Raw genomic sequence first — 23903 nt, 5'->3', positions numbered from 1 at the left:
TTATAGCACAAGGTTCCGTTTCTCGTAGTATTATGGAATGAATATTTGCTAAAGATACTATACACATATTTGTGAATGTGACAAGCGGTAATTTTTATTATTAAGTTTGATTGACAAAGTAATAAATGTTCTTAGTTTTTACCAAATATACATAGAATAACATAGTGCTTACCTATATGTAAAAAAAATAAACAGTTATTAAATAGCATGATAAAGTATTGGAAAATTCTTATAATGTTAAAAACGGAGATGACAATTATAGAAACTGCCGAAAATTTCTTCCTGCAGTGGACAAAAAGATGAAACAGATCCTCGAATTACTGTTCAGTTTTGATGGTCTGTGTTAATGAGGGAACAAACACATTCGATAGTACATATTATCATTATTACATTTTTATTGTATTTGTTTTTACCATTAATGAAAGTATGCGTATCCAATAAACAAATAATATTTATATGAGAACCTTGGTTTAAAATACTGCTTGCCGCCATTGTATAAAAGTTGCTAATTTTAAAGGGTAACTCGCTTTTTTCCATTTTCTGGCATAATTGGATTACAGGAACACATCCCTGAACATACTTTGCACAAATTATGTTTCAAACATTTTTTGCAGATTTTTTGTCATTCACATTTGAATGACAAAGCTCCCAAAGAAAATATATAAGCAGTTTTGTATATAGGTTTATGTCATTCATATATAACTGACGTGACACTCAATACTAATTGATCAAATACTTTATACCACGACTATTATATTAATACAATACCAATATTGTTACACTAATATAAAGTACATCATCCTTAATGAACAACAAACATTCATTTGACATTGTGTTGAACAAGAATACCTTGATAAATAATATACAATAATTATAACTGAAAGCAATCATTCGTCTGTATTTATTTATATACCTACATAATCACATTGAAACCAGTTAGCGTTAAAGCAAAAACAATATAATTTGTAATTACGACGTTCACTTCTTGCCAACCAATACATTTAGAAAAACACATTCGATACTTCGAAAACAGCATATTTTACCTTTCTCTTCCGTCACGATGGTATTTGCTTATATCGAAAGGCATGGCAGAAATCTGTTAAAATACTTCCTCGTCGTCAAAGGAATGCAAATAAAAGGTAAATTGCGTCGAGAAAAATGAAATAGCGGTAGCTATAGCAACAGGAAATCGTTCGTGCCCGCGGAATAGGAGTTTCATTCTCTTGGCTCCATTATATTACCATAAAACCCTTTGCAGCGTTCCAGAAATTTGTGAAGTTACGAGAGCGTCACGAGGAGGAGGGCGAGGTTCGCGAACATGCGGAAATTTCTTCGTGCCTTTCGAATGGTGGCGACGGCGGCGGCGGTGGCGGGTTTAGCACGGGCGCGGTGTTCTTGGTAAAGGTTAGCGGTGTTGACATTGTAGTTTCACGAATATCATCTCATGTATAGCAGATGCCGGAATTCGCAGAGATCCACGCCAGATAACTGCTGACACGGGTATACACGCCCGGATGTATCATAGTTTTACACCCTAATCCATAGGATAGAATGCCAATCAGCGTCTGGGCTTCCATCAGCGGAGCACCTGGATCACCCTGCAAGTAGACGAGGGTTGACAGTATCAGTGATTACTCGCAGCAGCGCTCTTGCTGATTTGCTAATGCATTGCTGATTCGAAAAGAGGATGACGTCCCTCTCCACGATTTGTTCCTGTCAACACGTCAACCAATTCGAGCTGATTCCAATCATTCGTAAAATTGGATTTTGTTCGAATCAAATTTCGGCCTTAACACTAGAACTACCATACCGGTCAAACTGACTGATTGCGGTTTTCTTGTTTCGCATTTATTGATACCTTGAAAGCATTGAACATCCGAAATGATTTTACAAATAAATCGTTTCACATGAATATTGTAATGAATGTCTGAAGAAACTGAACATAATCTATTGTTACAATTTTTATAGGAATTACATATCAGTCGTATTAACCCCTTGCCCTATGATATCTTTTTCAATTCTGTTCGATACGATTACTTTGTCATTAGTAATTTATTGGGAAAAGAGAAAAATTGTAGGCATATTCTATGTCTATGATTGCTCTTAAGTATAATAATTGATTACAGAAAAATGTTTACATTGAATTCGACTAAATCGAGTAATATTTGTGTTTGTTAAGTGATGTTGAAAATCTTCATCACGAATCTGACACGTTGTTATAAGGCAAGTGGTTTAATGCTCGGTAATGCTAGTATTGTGGTGTGTCAAATTTCGCGTCATAGGAATAATCGTATGTTCTAGGAAGAAGGAAAGAATGTGTTTCCGTGTGCGTGTGTGTGTGTACGATGTGAGTCGTGCGTACGCGCGAGCGTAGAATAAAACACGATCGGCGACGCGATCATCGATATTCGTGTGGAAGTTCATCGCACGAGCCCAAGAGTAACGGCATCAATCCTTCGGTTGGATCTTCGTATGTACATACTTCCTTTGATTATTTAATAAACATTATTATTTTTACCATCTAACTCTGTTTTTTTATACCACAATATTAATAAAGTTGCTTCTGTATAGTACAAATATCTATGAGATTGTTGTCCATTAAAATTACTCGACAGTTATATTAATACAAAGTTACATTCAGTTCTAAAGTTTAAATTGAAGGGTTTTTCTTAATAATTGTTTAAATTTCCTTTGTGCGGACACTTCGCGTTGTAAATTGTTTTCTGTTGATGCTACTGTCGAGAAGTAATAGGATTCAAATCTGTCATGTTTTTAATAACAATTCCCTTAACAATGAAAATATTCCTCGAAAAAGGATATTTAACTTTACATATAAAATTGGATTTACTTTCCCATTACTTTGTAAAAACTTTAACAAATTGAAACCGTCACGAATTCCTGTCATTGTTTGTGTCGCATAAACAAAACTTTGCATGCTAATATATTTGAAATTTGATAATAACAATCATTAATCAACACTGTTTATACAAGATAATTGTTGTGCGAGATGCATGCAAAGGAAGCCAATCGTAACGAAGATCACGGTACACAATAAAATGAAATATTGATATAACGATCGGATCGTTACGATGAGAAAACAAAGCACGGGTGTTCTGTTTTCCGAGAGCGATAATTATTTCGCAAAGCATTAATATCGCTAGCGTGGAAATGTCTGGAAAATTCCAATTACGTAGTTTTCCTCACTTAAAGCGCGATCGTATTCAGAAATCGTATATTCGTATCGCCACCAACGCGATTATCTGATTTGAAAAGGCGAACCGAGTTATATGACTTTCGAGGGATTGTATTTTCCGCGCGAAAATTGGGCAAAAATGGTATTGAAATCTATTGCCGGCCCGGAGATTCGACTAAAAGGTATCGCTCTTTGCATCGCGCCGGCGGATTTATTGTTATTATTATAACGATGGGGCGTGTGGAAATCTCCATGCATTGTGATAATTTTCTATTATGCACCCTGAATAATGCTCAATCTCTATTGAGTCGTATATATTCAAGCCTTGCTTATAACGCAGAGCATCTTTTGTGTTACCTCTTGCAGGACGTTCGGGTCTGAAACGTTTGGGAAATTGGTATCATGATGCGATAAATCTTTGTAACTAACCATAGATAAGTTTGCCTATAGAATCTAAATCTAAATTGTGGTCAGCATTTGTGTACGTATTCTATTCGTGCTATTTTGCAATCTAATTACACCGTGCTTAATTTACTTACTATTGAGAAGTTAAACTTTAAAAACTCTCGTATTTTATGTATTTAATGTTTTTACAACAGTCAGTGAAATTTACTTACAGGGCTTACCCAAATAAGGAGAAGTACAAGTGCCTCCAAACCAAATCTATCTTCACACATACAATTCGATAGATCTCTCGAAATAACCCCTTTTTATCAAGTTTTAAGTCCCCAGCCCTACTATTAGGCTAGCTACAAGGTGAAATGCTATACACAGTTTATGCTTGATATTTTATAATCGGTTTGATAAAAAATTATAAAAATATCATAGTTATTCTAGAGGTGGATGCATTTCTAGGAATTTTTCAGAACTTTAAACTGCAAAATCGATTTTTAAAAAATTCAGAAAAATTGTAAATGCTAAATTTTTATTTAATGGATATTTTATTAAATGGAATTACCGTCTTATTATGACTATCGACACTCTATTTTTTTATATTTTTCAGATTGAGCGAACGTAGTTAAAAAAAATAAAAGCCGATATTTTTCTACATTACTGGCCGAATTATGCATACTGCCGTATTCATATTTCTACAAATATTGTAATTTGTTATAGTTATAAATTTATAAATTTCTCCGATTTTTTAGCTAGGTGTATTATAGTTAAAAATGTTAGTAGGTCTAGTGGCTTAAAACTTGATACAAAGGGATTTCTTCGACAGACCTAAGGAATGGTATATGCGAAGGTCGATTTGATTTGGGGTTACTTTTACTGCTCCTTATTGGGCTATGCTCTTTATACAGTTTCGTCTTTTCTGTAGCAATGACCACATTGGTATATTTCTATAGTGTTAATTTACCATTAGAATGTACCATTATGATTGACACTACGATAAAAAGTAAAAGGAAGCTTAATAATGTTCTTTTAAATAGCAATCCCAAAAGACGGTGTTAGGTTATACTATCACGATCGTAATTTAAGATATCTACTAGAAAATTTGTTAACGAACTCCTACCAATTGATTAATCATTTTGAAAAGACTGTCAAAGAATCGTCTACAAGAAAATGTTAATATCGTTTCCCCGAATCCAAACCGTATGACCGACGATATGCTTAATAAAATGATATACATAACAAAGTCCCTTTGACTGCTATGCAGTAAAGTTAACTTGAAGTTGAAAAATACAGGGCGAATGTGTAATAACTGAAACCAGTATATCAACTATATTACCATTTCCGTTCTTCCAAGCCCGGATCGATCCCCTAAAATATTGTCCAGCAATTAAGAATCATCCTGCGCGCTCCCGTCATCGCCGCAATTAAATAAGACTTATGACATTTCCGAGCACAATGCGTGGCGAATGTTAAAACGAGCAGCTCGGGGGACGTAAACTCGCGAGAAATTTACGATGATTTAAATTACACCGAATATTCCTTGATTGAAAGCGTGGACCCAGCTGTTTGTCGTTCGTTTTACACGTTAATTATCGTCCATATAAATTTGTCGCTTCGGTTGCGTTTGCCGAGCGCATTCGTGCTTCAGCCGCCGCGGCGCGTTGCGATAGAAATTGCACGCGCGTGCGCGCGGAAAAGGATAGATACCGTGCTTGATTTATCGGCGAACGTTAGACAACGGATGCATGGCTTCGTTGTTAATGCATCCTCGAGCCGAAACGGATTTTATTGTTCTCTTATTGGCTGCGATCGACAGAATTAACGCTTGATTCCCTCTAGCGTACCAAGGTACGGTCGGATCACCATCAGTCACAATCTAGGATGTTATCGAGGCGTTCACACTAAACGACCAGATACAATCAAATCTTGTAACAGACTCTGCACTATGGTAGTAGATAAAAATTAATGAAAGTAATCTGTTTACGTTTTCGAAATTTCTTTCGTATTTCGATGTATACTTTCGTTTCATAGAATAAGACCCAGTACTATCTGTATTCGAAATCTTATAATTGTAATTTTGTACAAATTCTGCTAATCGCACTTCATTCAGAGCATTTGTAGACTGTTGATCATTCATAGTTGACGACTAAGTTAACCCATTTTTATCATGCGCGGGATTTTCCTTACCATTATGACTTTGTTTTTTTATTAACTCCAATGAACTTCGCAATTTGTCCCATAGGTTCATTCGGCAAATTTTTATAACAAAGTTATGCAAGATGCCAGTATAACTACAGCGCATGTATGTACCATTCAGGTTGTGAATAGATAATGGTGACCGCGAAATAGCGGGATATATTTTTCATTGTGGCATATGGGCATATTTTTCATTTTTTCGTCTGATATAATAATTATATATTCTATAACAAATAATATTTATAATAATGAATCTTAATTTGACTAGCCCATATCGTTAACTGTGGATGGTTTGGTTGCATTACCTAATAAAAAAGCAGTTAAAATTAACAATTTGGCATTAAGCTTTAATATATTTAACATTTACTACAGCTTTAAAAACGTAGAACCCAGTAGTTACTTTGTTCAATTTTTTAATCAAAAAATAAAAAAAATGCTTCAAACATCTATGTAATATCATAAATTTTTCACTGAATACCTTCCCAATACTTTTAATTGAAAAATAAATTATGCACTTCTCTGCAGTCGATCTCAAACGACTTATTAGAATCATGCTATGCGATATCAACTCGATACGAGCTATTTATCTGTGGAAAACATTACTGTTCCGTTTTACCTGACCGGTCCGTTTTATCCTACTTTCTCCTATCAAAGGCTCGTTGACAAGCGTTAGAATTCATTTGTTTCGCCCACCTTCTTTCTGGCACACGTTATGTACCCAGAGGTCGGAATTTTGACGCGTCGATGAAAGAACGCGGAACAAAGACGATTTCTCCCGGACGAAACGGAATTGAATGTTCAATAATGAATGAGCGCGTGCTGAGTGATCGACGCGAGTACCAAGAGCGACCAAATAGATCCAGTTCAATCTAAACGTCAAGCGCTATCTATACTTTCGGATTTAATCTTGGTCTTTTATGCCTTTTATTGGTGATATGACTGTGGAGTGAAATTTAGGGCGTGTGAAGTTAATTTCGTAAATAATTTATAAATAATGGAATATTATACATCTGACCCTCGATATACGCAGATTTTTTACGCGAGTCTCTGTTTCATGCGGTAAATTATAACACTATTTACGCGGTAGTTTTTATGCGCGATCTTAATTCACGCGATTCGAATTTAGTAACACTAGATAAAATGTACTTTTGTTATCTGAAATGTCATTATTATTATTTCTTTTATTTGGCTATGTGAAATGAATATGTATTTTCAAAACTTACACGAGCTTTTCTTCCCAATATTTTGTTTTCACCTGTATCGACAGACTCTATTTCCGCGATTTTCATTCGCGTAAAATGAATCCACGTGGAACGGATTTTCGCGTAAATCGAGAATCGGGAGTATATAAAAAAGTAAAACATATGGAAGTAGAATAATCTAAATTGAATAGAAATATGTTTGTTTTGTACGTGCTTAAACGATTTTACCGAAAGATTAATTTACTATAAAAATAATTAATTATTGAATGAAATTCACCGAAATACGGAAAATAAAGATATTATAAGTATGTTTATATCTATCAACTAAACGTCGGTGAAATCTAATATTATTAGTAGGCTGCGGATCTTTCTGCAAATTCTAATTTTCAAGAACGTAATTAGAAAACTATAATTATAATGAAAAATGATTTTTCCTAACAAATGTCATGAAAAGCACTAAACTTTAGATATTTTATATATTTTTTGTGTCGTATGCATTTTGTACAATTCTGCACAAAACGTTAAGAGACTAACTTTTACTAAGGAAATGAACATTTTTTTCCAAAGTTCAAAATATCATATACTTTATGGAGGATGATCGGATATTTGGCAAGATGAGAGTAGTGTTATTAGGTTTTTCATAACTTAGGATATTGTTTACATTTTTAATGAAGACATAATATTTTTACCGTAAACTTTATAAATTATACGTATATCTTTGGATTTAAATGTTCACAGATACATATTTACGGAGAATAAACCCCATACATTTATAGTTAATAAAAGGAGCTGGCACATCAGTAGTTTGGATAAACTGTTATTAATCGAAAGTATTACTTCATCTACGAAAGATTTATTTCACGAAAAATCGATGCTTTACGATAAAATGAAAAATTTAATATTTGTAATAGGTTAAAGCTTCTTCTAAATCTGAAATACACCTTTTACGAAACCAAGTTTGTTATTTAGACGATTTACTTCAAATTTTAAGTGGATATATCATGTGTCATTAAGAAGATTTTGGTTTGCTGAATTCCTTATTTGATTAATAATTTAATAAAAGTCGGGATTTAAAAGTGGATACGGCATATATCTGGAATATACACATAGCATATCTGAAACTAACTCCAGTGAGTGTAATATACTTGTATGTATAGACCAATTAATAATCGTTGTCCATAATGTGATTACAGTGATAAATGAGTTATAAATCCAATGCTATTTATATATTTACTGAAAAAGAATTCCGAAAAATCGCTAGTTTCTTAGGAAACACTACTAAGTGTTCTAGGTTAACTATGTTATGTATTAAGAAACATACTGGTTGTCTACTGACAATGCATTTAATTGGAGATTGGCTTATATGCATTCACAGTGGAATAGACAACTATTATTTTCGTAAAAATATCAAAACATGAAGTAATTTTTAACCACAAAAGTAGTTTCATCCAGAACTATTTCCTTTTCATAGAATATACGCCATTTCTGCAGGATATACAGTACGTGACAAATAATGAGACAGAAGAAAGTTTTCAAGAAACTAACGAAGATAAAATGGGTGAGAGACTTTGGAACTCTGAAGTATTGTTCCGTAACACTGAAATAAGGGGATTGACCTTAAGGAAGCTTGACTAATCTTAAATGAAATGTCTGACCTTTTTTAAATTTTAATTTAAACTTTCATTTGACACACTTGAGATGTTCTTTAATGAATCGAAACAGTCTCCTTCAATTGCAACGTCTTTCTGCCATAGTAATATAAACGTGCCAATGCTTTTCAGAAAGAAATGAAGAAAACGAGAGGAAACAAATTCATCGATCAAAGTTTTTATGTCTATTTCTCCTTGAAACAGTTTTTCAATCAAAAACCTACCTAAGTGCCTGAAGAAGTGACAACTTGCGAATGAAAAATCAAAAGAAGGAGGAGAGTAATGTATCGAAAACTTCGTACCTTAATTCTGATAATTTTGTACCAGTTTGTTTCGTACTGATCATAATGAGTAGATTATTATTTTAGAATCATTTAACAATGTTGAGTTTACTTAGTATCTATTTATCCTGAATGTTTAATACCTCCAAAAACTTTAAACGCGAGGAAACAATTAAGTAATGAATGTTGGTTTTTCTAACGATTTAACGAAGAACGTAAAATCTTTTAAAATAGTGTCTTTAATAATTATGGTTACAACTTACATTTCTTATCGAACCAAAACAAAATTTTTTTAATCAACGTCCTCCAATAATTCAAGTACACACAGTACTTTCACTAGATACAGTACTTTTATACGTATTTACCGTTGCGTTCATTACGCTATATCCATGTTCTAAACTGTATAAATATATCATAATTTTCTCTATGAATGATAAACGGGTCTTAATCAAATGAAATTATGTACACCCAGAAATGTTCTTCTGAATAGAAGAAATATAATGTAGATAATTTAAGACAGTAAGATCCCATTCGACGCTGCACAGTCAGTTAAATCATTATACTCGTACAATACAGGTTACAAAATAAAACGAGAAAGTGGTATATTTTTCTATTCGCTGGTTTGTTTCACCTATCCCCATTATTTACGCGTCAACCAGTTAACTGTGGAATTTAATTTAAAAAATGTCTCATTGTGCGCGCAATAAAGTCAAGTAATGAATTGTACAGGGTGAGACACTTAAAACCGGCCACCTGAATAACTTGGCTGCTATTGGTGATAGGAAAAAATGGATCAGGCCAAAATTATTTGGTATCGCGGGGCTGATCATCCGAAGTTACTAGTTTTTTAATAGGTGGAGGCGTCAAGGGCATATGAAGGTCATCTCTGTTTTTTTTAAACGGAACGGTATATTTTTTTACTTACATTCTGATAGAGTATTTCAAGACGAATACAATGACATATTGAAAAGGTCATTCGTGATCTCGGTTAAGCCAATTATGATGGAAAATAATTTACTTTGAGGAAATGGTAGAACACTTCCTTGCCGTCTCTGGTTGTTGATATTACTTCATCTTCGTCTCGTAATCTCTTGTTATGGGTTGTTGAACAGAAATAAACATTCAATCATGCTGTACGTTTCATCTGTACATATTATGATTAGTCGTTTATGAGAATCTCTGTCGAGCAAAGTGTATCTCAAGTTTCCGAAATGCGTTATTCAATAGCGGAGAAAGTAGATACGGTTTTTGATTATGCGGAATGTCGCCAAATTGTACGAGATACAGTCCGTTTGTATACTGAACAGTTTCCCGAACGTGTTACACTTCACGATCTGCATTTATGAGTGGCCGGTTTTAAGTGTCTCACCCTGTATACTCATCAATCGCAGTGAAAATGTATCTATAACATATTCTGACAAAAAACTAAAGCAAAACGAAGAATAATTACATGTGTATCTGAAAAAATAACTAATTCATCGTTGAGAAGATTATTAGTATCGTTCTGAATTTTAAAATGGCGTGTATACCTGTTAAATGCAGTTAACTAGTTAAGAGGATCTCGTTTAATGTTGTCTCATTTAGTGCTTGGTATCTTTGGAACATATCCCCTGAATTAAATACTATCCGTCCAGATACGTAACGTTTGAATTCAAATAATTATTTCTATGGGTAATAAGATGGGACCATTTATACATAGCGTTCCATATTCGTTCAGACAGATTGTACTTCAAACATTCAACGGATAGCGGATGAAGTTAGCTGATCTTGCCTGAACGGCAACTATCGTGTGTCGGAACATACTTGAACGATTCTGCAGTTGTAAATCATTATGGCCAGCCTCTACCAACTCTCGAATTATGTTAACACTTTATCTACTGTAAACCCATTAATTGACTTTTCGATTGTTTAACAATCGGCGATCTATTAAAATTACGCTGATTTAAAACGAAAGAAATCAGAACGACATTACGATATTCCCTTATACAGTATTCTCGCGATCAGTGCCCGAAAATCGAACTACAACCGGACACAAATCGTACAGTGGCGTTGATTCCAAGTCAAGATAAGATTCGAGTCGAGTTTCTGTTTGTCCTCTGTAGAAGAGGATGGCACGAATGAAAAATGAAGAGATTCGAACTTTGGAACGATCAAAACAAACAGATGAATGAGAGGACATAAATGCAATATTAAACTTCTTTGTTTTTCACTATTATTGGCTGAAACTTTTATAAACTGAATTGTGAGGTTTTTCTTATTAAAACGAGCCCAAACACGATATGTTTTGGAACATCTTTAGTTATTTAATAAATTTCAATAATTTAATTTCTTCTAGTAAACCATAATTTGAGGTATGTCATGTTTGATTTTGTTATAATTAGAAAAATCTCACAAATGTGTTAATAAAAGTTCCATTTACAAAAAACCTTTTTATAAAGATTTGATTTTTGCGTTAATATTGTCTCGCCAATAACTATCACTGTATGTTGATTTTAAAGTTACAAAGCTTTGCAAGTAAAAACATATACTTCTACGTGATGATGAAAACCGTATTGGTAGTTAATGAGTAGTTGCCTTGATCGGGACCGGTAGATAAAGTGACAAGGTTTAGACTCGAGAGACCTTCCTCGGCGAATGTAAGCTGGAACGTGACGATGTTGCTCTTTCTCTGAAGCGAAACGTGCCTGGTAGTGTAAACAGGATTTTTGTCCGAACTGAATAGTATAAACGCCGTTAAATAGGATCTTACTGCATTTATCTAACCGCTCTCACCCTTTCATTTTACAGTCCAATTAAAGAAACTAATATATCACTATTGTAACCTTCATTCTCCCGAAGCCTGAGCCTCTCAGTTCACAACAATAAGAACACACTACGCACAGCCATCTGTCTTCTTAATGATCACTTTACCGAAACATCAGATTAGGAAACTCCCCGTTTATGTACACGTCAGATACATTAGCGGCACGTTTTTGGGTGTCAGGGCCCTCATTGTTCGCGAAACGGTTGCGTCTGACATCGAAGCCCATAAGCAACGGTACTCGGGCTGCAGATGCGAGCTGAATATACATAGAGAGACCGAGTGGCGTTACGCGCGATGACGTCGGGGGATCCGCTTGGCAGATGCTACAGGATCTTAGGTGTCGCAGGGTTGCCCTGGCTCGCGAATCCGCACAGCCCGCCATTTCCATCCCCCCGCGCTAAATTTCTCTTGTCTTCATCTTACCTGACACGTCTCCACCCCAAGGGTCATGTTACCGGCGCACAGCATTTTCTGGAACACCGGCTCGTAGGAAGGTATCTTAGAAGCGCAGATACCTTGATTCACAATTGGTACCGATGTCGCTGTCAGCTGCGACTCACCTGGACCATCCTGGAATTCGATATTTCTTTCGTTTGTATTATGGTAGATTTAATCAATTCATTAACATTTAAGTACGGACGTGAATTTAACCTATAAGTATAAAAGTCTTACGGATTAATGTTACATATTCTAGTTTGCAGAAACTAATAAACACATTTATTGTACTTATTTGTTTTTACTTATTTTAGTAGCTTTACACGGCAATAGTATCAACTACATAACGAAAATTTCACTGTTTTCAAAATTCCTAATATTTTACATAGAAATCTGAGAGATCGCACGTCCATACTGAAAAGTTAATCGCCTTGATTAACTCGTTGCCCTATGATTTCTTTCACACCTGTGCTTGATGAAAGCACTTTAACGTTAATAATTTATTAGAAAAGAATAAGAATTTGGTACTTATTCTATTCGTCACGTTTACTTCAGACGATAACGATTGACAATAGAAAGGAAATGTTTATCTTATATTTAAAAAAATAAATAACATTTGGATTTGTCAAATTTAATTTCAAATTTTCATCATCTGTCTGACACAATATAAGGGGTTAATCGAGTCAATATTTCTTGTTATCTAGATTGTTCAAAAATGTGGTTACCCACAAACTCAGTAATTTGGATTCTTAAACTATACTTCAGCATATACAGGGTATATTTTGTGACTGGGACAGGCTATAACTCTAATCTTGTTGAAGTTGAAAAATAATATCTACCAAGATCTGTCGATTAAACTTTATTAAGCTCTGTCATACTACAATATCAATTTTTTATAAATGCATTGATCGAGTTGAAAAGTGCAATTGTAAATTTGTTTAATGAAACTCTACATTTTTGTACATAAATAATTTCTTTGTACCGTATTCTATAAACAAAGTTCAAACAATTATCACTGATATTGCCATGAACACTTTGTTGTATTGGAATCACTATCTTGCTATTTCATTTACTGACAGCGTGCTTTCAGTAAATATTCAAAGTAAGATATCTCGAAAAATATTGAATATTCAATGATAGTATTTAAAATTTCCTTACGTAAAATAATACAAAGAAACTGTTTATATTTAAAAAAAAAACGTAGAGCTTCATTTTTAAAAATTGCACTTTAGAACTGCATCAATGCATTTATGAAAAAACTGGGAACATACCATGATATAATTCGTTAAATAGTATAAATTTTTTTCCCGTGGATTATCTTGAGAACGGTAAGAAATAGCGATAAAGGTCTGAACAAAATATACATTCTTCTTTTACGTGTATAAAGTTCCAAAACAAAATTTTTTAAAGATTGTTCAAATGTTCAAAATTTTGAATTTCCGGTTTCGATACTGTACCTTATCAGTATATCGATTTCGGTTCTGGTTCTTAAGAATAAATATATTGATTCTATAACTGTTGTGTTTTGGTTCTCTATTTTAAAAAAATAATAGTTATAAAACCGATGTAGAACCGATATAATGACTGATATAGTTCAAAATTGATATGCCGAATAACAGTTATGGCATTAATTCGGTTCTTCGTAACTGCTTCAAGAACCGATATCATAACTGTTTTCAACCCCTGCTAAGAGAATAAAGAACAATCAGTTACTGCTCGGTAGTTCTAGCGTTAAAGATAAAGTATTGATGGTAGAAAAATTACAAATCAACAGAGAAACAGATTGAAGTTGCAACTCGAGCAACGGTCCTAAAATTTGATATTTTTTCATTTATTACACACATGTACGTACCGTTTCTAAATCTTATTATAATATACCTAATTTTCATAAAAATGTATTTTCACTTGTATTTTCTTCTGTTGCTTAAAACTGTTTAAAGCTAATGAATGCCTCGAAAACTGTTATAGATGGGAGAATTGTGTAATATTATCTTAATGATATAACTATTTTTAATATAATTATCTAGGAAAGCATGAACACTACTTTATTATCTATAAGATTTTTCAGTTATTTATTATCAATGAAACTGATTAGAATTTAAGTTTGATTCTTTATGGATCGAAAAATACTCGACCATAAAAGGTGACCGCGTTCGTTTTACGGTTTTCTCTTTATATAGGTCTCATATCTGCGCCGAAATTTAATCGAATCGCGTAAAACTGAATATTTAGTGGACAGGCTTGCGCTTTAATAACAGCGCGATGACACAGAAAGATAATTATTACTCTGCAGTAACTGGATAGATTAAAAATAATTTTCCAGTGATAAGATATAGAATGCGTAATACCTATTGAGGATACGCATGCAATTTTATACACTACCAAGTAGAAATTATATTGAAACAAATTCAATACACAGTTTTAATACATTGTAGGCAAAAAGAAATACTCACGAGATTGTGTTTCCATCCTGTCACGTAACAAATCGCTCCATCATCGGGGTCACAATCATATACACCCGGTAGAACAATTGGTAGTAATTTTCCTCCGAATTGAACAGGAACCTTTAACTTCATTAATAGACACCATACCATTATTTTTAACATTTTGGTTAATCTTTTCATGTAAACATTTCATTGCATTATTTTTCACACAGGTTGTCTCATAAACTTTTGTACAAACTTTGCTTATGCGATTCACAAAATAAATAAACCGAAACATATAAACCTTATACACGATCAAAAGTAATTAATAATAATGTACATCTTGTGAGCCTGAACAGAAAAAATAAAAAATTAAGGATGAAAAAATTCTACGAAAAATATAAAATGTAAACAAATTATATATATATATTTTTACATTTTGGAACACTGCTTAGTTTTCTTGATATTTTTAATATTTAATATTAATTAAATTTTGTTCAATTTCACGTAATACTATCTCTTATAGTATTTTATAAAAGTATTAAAAATTGCAGGTGTTCTTAAAATTCTTAAAAAAATAATTAATGAGAATGTACTATAATTATATTATAAGTCTTGTTAAATGATACTTTGAAAAGCAATTTGAATTGTTTTACTAATAATAGAATATTTTGAGCTAATCACGTAACTGCGTTCAGTTGGAAAAAACTTTGGCCGTCGTATCCTGTGTGTTCCATATTTTTGTAATAACTTCCAAATAAAGCATTTACAGACCTTTTGTTACATGATATTCCGCTCTTGTTATTATCTGCAGAAACGACTATACGAAAAGCAACGGAACATTGTAAATCTCACAAGTGAAAACAATTATCCTACCCCCGTGTGTTTCATTCGCTGTATAATTAACTCAATAATTAGCGTCTCGGACCGATGCGCGGTACATTTGACCAAGCAACAATGCATCACTGTTCCAACGTTTATTAAATTCTTTTCGTTCACGAGAGCGCACGGGATCACGAGGCATTACCGTCGCGCAGCGAATCATTAATATTTCAATGTTAGTTCCTCCCGCTAATACGTTCTCTTCCGGAAGACATACGAGCTTCCGGGGAAATTGCAATCCATAACGATTGTGTCGGTGGGCAGGCTCGCCGTATCGACACGGAAAAACTGTAATAAAATTTCCGGGCGTGCGCATGGACGTGATAAACGTTCAGCTGGCTGGGTCGAAGTGCCCCGAAATAAATGTGCTTTTAGCCGTTTCAAAAGCGGCCTGTGTACCTTTATTAGCGCGATGTCATTCAGCAGCACGTATTTATCAAAATCCTCGTGGACGACGATCCTGCTGACCTCCAATAGATCTCCAGCCGACACGAGCTTGTCGGTGCGAGCCCGCACGAACACCGTGGATGGGTCCGCCCTGTAAGCAATCATGGTTTCGTGAATTTTCGCAGATCTTTTTACCACGAAGCAATTTGCGCTGCCTAATGTAAATTTAACCCTTAAAGCTTTTCCTACCAAATATCTCCTAATAAATCTTTTAATGTTAATCTTATGTTGAAAAGATTAATCATTTTTCTGTGAGTATGTAATAATTGTGGGAACGGATGTATTGGTGACCGAGCGTGCGTGTGCAATATGGATAAATGTTCAAGACGTTGGGGCATTTTAGACTAATTAATTTCCTGAAATATTGATTTTTGCATTCATGATAAATGAATCTGGAATATTCCAAATGTACCTACGTGAAGTTAATGTATGGCGACGAAAGAATGTTCTAGAAACTGTGCGAGAGAGATGAATGTTTATCCGAATGTATATATTGTGCGTGTGATTTGATTTTGATTGGTTGTTTTATTGTGAGTTGTATGTTAAAGATATTGTTTATTACGAATAAACTCTCCTTTTTCCTACATAATTATTAGTAAATGGTAATAATTTCTAACTTAGGTATATATTTAGTATATAATAAAAGAAATTGCTGTATTTGTTATCTAAAAAGTAATGGTGATTCGTGTTTGTAGATAATATTTCGATTGAAAAATTTATTAGAAATCCTTGGTTGTCACTAGTCGTTAAAGAAATACTAAGTATCCGCTGGTACTTAAAGTACTAAGTATCCAGTATGCTTTTATACCATAATTGATTATTAGATCATATTTGATTTGTTACATTGGTTTTTCGAATATTGAAGGGTTTGGTGCAAGAAAGAGACAGCTTCATTTTTAACATAGTTTTCGTTAAATATGCAATTCCACTTTTGAAAATATGATCTTTCATGTGACGCGAAAAGAAATTATTCTTAGGAAATTTATTATTAGTATTATTAATAAATTATATTTATTAATAATTACTAACTACTTATTCTTTTTATTTTATTTCATTAAAACATTTAAATATTATCACTCTTAAGCGTTATATATTATTCACTGCAACAATGATTATAATAAAATATACACTCGTTTTAAATTTCTTTCCTTTAGTTGATATTTGTTACTTTTTTCTACTTTGGAACAAAAGCAAGGCAACTCCAATGTTGAAACTGTATTTATTGGAACAATAAAAAAATGTGAGATTCATGTACAGTGAAAAAGTTTAACATCATTATGAACTTATAGCACGTTTGAAGTAGTACTTGATTTTCAATTGGTTTGTGTTAATTTCCCAAGTTAACTTGAAAATAGTATTGTCTCATTCTTACAGCATTCTTATTCAATTCTTAAAATAAAAAGAAATTCATTTTAAAGCAAAGGTTTAAATTAGAGGAAATAATTTCACAACAAAATAGATATTTTTGTTTCTGTATGAAAATCAGTTTGGAAATATAACCGTCGGTCATTATGAGTTATTAGTCATTTAGATTACTTCATCAGAGTACTTCATCATTTCAGCATTAATGCGATTCTCTTGCTTGCAATTAATATTGCAAATTCTAATGTTTCATTGTTCAAAACAATACAAATAAATTACATATATAATTTTATTTCTAATTAAGCAATTCATTTTAAACTACTTTATTTCTTTTTAAATAACCTATTTTGATTTATGCAAATAAATTGTTATATTCTACATCCAGGTATGTTTTTTGGTAATTGGAAAGTGTTGCATTTGAGTTCACATTTATTTCACAACGAAGTGATCGAATGGGTAAAAACTGATCTGACTTTCTGTCTCGAAGGTTGAAAAGAGAGGAGATACTCGCCTGAAAACGCAGGAGGCTGCTGTTATGATCCAGGACTCGTGGACTAGCGCTCCGCTGCACACGTGTTTGCTATACCTCTCGATGGACACCTGCGTTACAGACGGCGGTGATTTGAACGCGTGACCATTCCAATAATCCGAAACAATTTCAATTCGTTACTTCGGTACAGCACCGCAAACTTTCGACGATTTTGCTATTGTTCGTTATCATGTTTTTCGCAGAATATCAGGATGTGTAGCAATTAATATTGCATTTTAATAGAAAATATGTATCGAACATTGTTTGCTGAGTTCATGAGACAGTGGGAGAGTCAGTGTAAATTTCGGTAGCAACTGGTGAAGCAGGATACTTGATACACATGGTGCCAGTGGTGAAACGGTGTGGTTAGATAGGGATGTGAAAAGCATATTGTGTGTTTGTTTATTAAATACTTTGTTTCTGTCAGTGAAAATTTGAGAAATTATTGGATACCACGAAACAGAGGTGAAACATTCTGATAGGATCGATATTTCACTGAAGATTTTATTGGAAAGTTATATAACAAAAATTTTTCAAAGATCTCTAACTTGAAGAACAATTAGCATTCTTTAAAGTTTGATTTATATTTTTGTTCTTTGTTCTCTATGTAAATGGTGAAAGGAAATTTAATCTCATTTATGATGTTTTATGCGATTAGACTCAAATTAGTTTAGTCCAAAATAATTTTTTGCAGGAGAGAAGATATTATATGTTGGTTATAAAAGTGGGAGCCTTGAACACTATAAATTTGCATAAGTAGAAAATAATAGACATTTTCTTTCAAATGATGAATGAGTAAAATTTATATTCATGAATGATAGATATACAGAATTTTTCTAGGAAACCAGATCACCTGAATCTTCTCTATTAGTGAAATGACGAAAATCTTGTAGCACGCAAAGAAATTTATTCAGACAAGTTTGTGATGTAACCTTCAAATGACCTTGGACTTTAAGATTTTTAAATAAACGTTCTGTCAAACATTATTGCATGAATAATTCGTGTATACATATTTTTTATTTTGCTTTTGTGAAATAATTTTTTACTTTATTCTTCCTGCAATGTGATTACTAATTATTAAATATTTATTTGAAATATTAACAAACGTTAATGGTAATTATATAGATTATTGATTCCTCGTCGATTTCAATAACCTTGAAATATGTCAGGGATACAATTCTACGTAAATTTTCCCTGCGTATGTTATGATCGCTCAGCCTTAATTTCAGAAATGTATGTAAAAATGTATTCAATATTATATACCGTATTTGGTTAGAGTATACTTTTAAATAAAAGGAGTCAGTAACGCTATCGATTGATTCTTATGTCAAAACTGTACTGGAAATATGTAAATACAAAACTCTTTCTAGTGCAATGTATCACATTTCTAAATGCTGTACATAAGTATTTTCGTCAGAACTAATAGAAGTAAAAGATAAGTGTCCCATTTTTTCTTTTAGATATTTCACTTGACCTTTTTCGAAAAATTGTAACGGCTAAAATATAGTAAAATTCTATAAAAAGCTGTACTGGCTTAACATTATAACACAAAAAATTGTATTACAAGAATTTTTTACTTATTCATGCAGTAACATATGAACAAGACTACATTGATAAGAATTTTTGTGGGCGTAGTAAAGAAATCATGGCACTAAGGGATTTTGCGCTCGACTACTTGAACCGGCTGTGGCGGTACATAAGTCAAACCTAAACCTAATTTACCTACCTGAAATTTAACTCAAGCTCTTAAACATTCAGTACATTCCATACACAATGTTCGAAATATTTTTACGTACATCTCAAAACTTAAAGTTCAGCTTCAATAACATGTGTAGACAATAGTTGTTCAGAGTGATGACCTTGACAGCATATTTCACAGTTATTAAAATTGTCATTAATCCACATAATTATCACATTAATTTTCCAGCGTGTAATAAAATGTTTATGTGCATATAATTATTCATTTCGTAGGAAACGCAACGTTCCCTAATTTCTGTTCTACACTGCACAATAGATACTTACGTGATATGGATAATCCAGGATGCTCACACGCCTGGTGTTCGCAGACGCGAAAACTGCGCAAAGAGTTAAGAATATTTGCATGAAAATTGAACGCGGAATTGAATACCGATGGCAATCACGTGACATCCAACTTACCATCCTCGAATAGGATGCACAGCAGCAATAGTACTTTCTTAGACATTTCGAAGCGAATTGATACGGAATTAGGTCCGACCTGTCAAATTATTGGAAGAAGGACTGAGTTCTAGAGTTATCAGGGACGCGCGGGATCGAATTTTGTCAGCGATAAGTGGTTGTTATCGCCTATTAACCGCTTTTGAAAGCGCCTTGTCCCGTGAACTTCAAAAGATCACCGGTAATCCATTACCTTCGCTTCGCTACAACGACGGAAAAAGAACTTCTGCGTTAGGTAAAAAAGATTTCTGTCTCTGTTGACGAGCACGTTCGAAGCAGATTGTGATTAGCGATATCGTATCCAGGTCGAGATAATGGAACAATCGTGTCAAGATTAGTCGCGCAGTCGATTCGAACCAATTTAAAATTAATTGACGGAGCGCACTCAGTAAAACGTATTTCTTGTATGCGTCATCCATGTGTATGTGTATGTGTACACAATATGCACTTTTCAAATGTGAATGCTCATAATGCACAACCTTTATTGACCAATACTTCTTAAGGATTCGGCAATCTTTCTTATCTACGAGTTTTGTTTGTAAATAATGTGCTTGTGGAAACAGTAAAATAGGAAAATATTTTATCGTGGCTTATAATCAACGCAGTAGTGCATGTTAAGTTTTTCAAGTATTTAAAATTTATTGAGACACACTCACTTTTTATAGGGTTCTTTTAGAATCTTTTTATACGGTTTTAATATGATTGATAAAATTTTATACGGTTTTAATATGATTAATAAAATTTTATACGGTTTTAATATAATTGATAAAATTTTATACGGTTTTAATATGATTGATGAAATTTTATTTTATATATCATTTTTAATGAACAACCTGACGAATAAATCCACGTTTAATTCATTTAAATTCTTCTATTAAATCCTAATGATATGCATTCTTCTCTTGCACGTTTCATTAATAAATGTTTAAAAGAGTTTCTATATATTTTTGTAATTTATTTTATCCTGTTTTATAAAGTAAAATATGCGCTAAATACATAAACATTCATAGTCTGCTTATGACCAACATAGGAGTATATGTAAATTTTTTACATGTATAATAGTTTTGAACAATTAAAAGTAATTTTAATTTTGCTTAATACTCTATTAGAATTTTTTTAGTTACATGAAAATTAATTACTTCCAAATTTTCAAATAATTTGAAAATTTCATAATGTTTGCACTAATATATTTTATTGACAAGGCTTCATATCGTTTAATATGATCATTATTGTGCTGTCCTTGGTTGCTGGAAAATTTTGCAGCTTCTCTAACTACTACTACTAAAACTTTCATTAACAAAGTTAAAAATATATTCCTACAGATTGAAAGGTTTCGATAATACTGGGATCTGAATAAATACCGTCGATACTGTTAAACTAGCGAATAAAGTTTAAAGAACCTCTGGGAAACATTTGGTAATTCAATAAACTGCTCAGTTGTCGATCTGGTTTCTATTTTCAAACGATGTCTTCCTGTTTTATTATTCGATACGTTATGCAAACAGGCAAAACGAATTACTTCTGAAACATCCCAGTCTATCTTCCTACTCCCATTTTAATTTCTCAGCATTAGAGGAAACTCAATTTACAAGCTTCGTTGGCTCGTATAATCTTCCCTGAAATCTGTGAACTGTGTTTTTTAATAGATTTTATGAGTCAGCCACTTCGCGAAGATTTTATACCGAATTTAATAAATTTTAATATCGGTTCAATATAATCCATTATAATTTAAACTATAATTCAAATGATCTCGTTAAGTTTAGTTTAAACTGATTGAAAAAAAACTTTATTACTTTTATGAACCTGAAATTTTTACAGGGATTATACAGTTACAATGAATGTTATCAAATTGTAATCGATGCATGCAAGAGTATGCATACAGTTGGTTACTCACATGATCCCAGCTGGCCAGTGGTTCAAAAGTGAAGAGGGGCAAGAGGATTCGGCCGCACGCATCACCTCAGCTCGCGGTTCGGCCAGTAACAAAAACGTGCTGAAACTAATTCCGTCATCACTATTGGGTCGAGCGCCGCGAGTTGGACGTCCCTCTTTGCTACTCTGTTTCAGCGCAGACCGGCTGGGATGATGTAAGTAACCAACTATAGGATGCATATGGGTAATGTTGTTTCTTTCAACTTATTGCTTCAAAATTGAACATACAATTGTGCAATTTAGTATTTCTTGTTTTGAATAATAAATATAACTTGCTATACAGGGTGTTTCCTAAAATGTGGGCATAGCTTCAGGAATAGATTCAGTAAGTTCATATGAACATATGAGAGAGTTCATATTAATATATGCCCGATATAACCTTGTTTCTGAATTACAGCTGTTTTTATGTGAAACCTGTTATTTAATCACTTTCATACAAACTGTTCAAAGTGGCCACCCCCAGCTTAAAGAAAAGCTTCCAAACGTTGCATCACAGATCTTCTCACTCGTTCGAAAGTATACCAGGTGTTGGAATTCGTCGACGACTGTATTGAATACGATATTGCAGTTCTTCAGCATCATTTATTGGTACGTTGTAAACTAAAAACTGTAGGTGCCCCATAAATAAAAACTCAATAGATTTAGATCAGGTGATCGTACTGATCCTTTACGACTAATTCATTTATTAAGGTATATAAGGCTTTTACCACACATACGGTGGCCACTTGAACTACCGAGAATTTAATACGATTAATATGTAATCCCTATAAAAATGATAACAGTAGATTATTTTCACTTTCTTCAGACATTCATTATAGTATTCAAGTGAAACTAGTTATTTTCAAGATCATTTCAAATATTCAATACTTTTAAGATATTAATAATTGTGAAACAGAAAAGTCGAAACCAGTCATTTTGACTGCTACGCTAGTGTTAAATAACAAGTTACACATAAAGACGACTATAATTCAGAAACAATATCATATCGGGCATATGTTTATGCGGACTCTTTCTCTTATTTTAGCGCGCTAAATCTATCCTTGAAGTTCTGCCCACATTTTCGGAAACGTCCTGTATATTCAACGTGATATGATCATGAAATTAATAACGACAAAGTAATCTTTGCTAGTGCTGTATAAAAATAAACCATAAGGCAATGAGTCAATGTTACTTACTCCGAAGTTTTGAGTATGCTAGTGCTCCGATGAGGTGGCAAATCACTTACAAGCTGGAAAGTCAGAGGGGTAGGGGGATTCTTCCACTCAGGATGTCCGGGCTGCTTCGGTCTTCGACGCATAGTCGTCATTGGCCGCGCAACAGTAACGTTCGCCTAACACTAGCAATAAATCGGAAAGCCCGCTAAGTTGCAGTAAAGAGGCTAAAATTTTCTGAAAATGTCCGGTAAAAATTTGCAACTGTTGAAGGTCGCTGCAGAATTTGGCGAAGTAAATAATTTCGACGTGTCCTATGATCTTCTAAGTTTATTACCTACGACCGTCAGGACTTTAGGAACCACTGGCCATCCGACGATCACACGCGACAGCCAGAGCAAGCGGTACCTGAGAAAATCCAACAAGCGAGGTGGGACATTAGTTACCCCTACTAATTTAATCAACAAAAGTGTAGTTCCATTTCGATCCAGATTTTCACTAATGAGCGTATTCTTTCTTACCTCAGCAGCAAGTCCTCGCCCGAACGGTTACATATTTTCCAGGAAGCTAGGACAGTAATCATTTGCAACACTGATTGCTCACCCATTTGGATGACCTTGAAATATGTTGCGTGGCACTTGATTCTGAAGACCTAGTATAGTATAGTATTGTTGTGATACATAAAACTGACGAGATTGCGATGTTTCGAACTCGTCCCTCCAGCACGCACGGCTGAACCAACCCTTAGGATCTGAAGGCAATTGAAACAAACTGGTCGCTAAGAAGTTGGTCAGAGTAAACAAAGACAAGCGAGCAGTCTTCGAGCGAA

The 23903-nt window shown here is 33.6% G+C and overlaps 1 protein-coding gene and 1 long non-coding RNA gene across 2 annotated transcripts; one reads left to right on the top strand and one right to left on the bottom strand.

Moving 5' to 3' along the window:
- Positions 1–292: 292 nt before the first annotated feature.
- On the bottom strand, positions 293–20208 carry LOC116428702 (trypsin-4-like). The gene is made up of 7 exons (XM_031980699.2): positions 19953–20208; positions 19818–19870; positions 17778–17866; positions 15857–15995; positions 14606–14722; positions 12141–12287; positions 293–1598 (listed from the first exon to the last, which is right to left on the bottom strand). Exons 1-7 carry the CDS (start codon positions 19996–19998, stop codon positions 1443–1445), a joined length of 747 nt encoding a protein of 248 aa, XP_031836559.1. The 5' UTR covers positions 19999–20208; the 3' UTR covers positions 293–1442.
- On the top strand, positions 2418–23903 carry LOC116428703 (uncharacterized). The gene is made up of 3 exons (XR_004235322.2): positions 2418–2470; positions 23348–23504; positions 23604–23903. It is a non-coding gene; the product is annotated as an uncharacterized LOC116428703 (long non-coding RNA).

This window comes from Nomia melanderi, chromosome 10, assembly GCF_051020985.1.
Source record: "Nomia melanderi isolate GNS246 chromosome 10, iyNomMela1, whole genome shotgun sequence".
In the NCBI taxonomy this organism is placed as follows: Eukaryota; Metazoa; Arthropoda; class Insecta; order Hymenoptera; family Halictidae; genus Nomia; species Nomia melanderi.
This window is presented reverse-complemented; position numbering and strand designations above follow the sequence as displayed.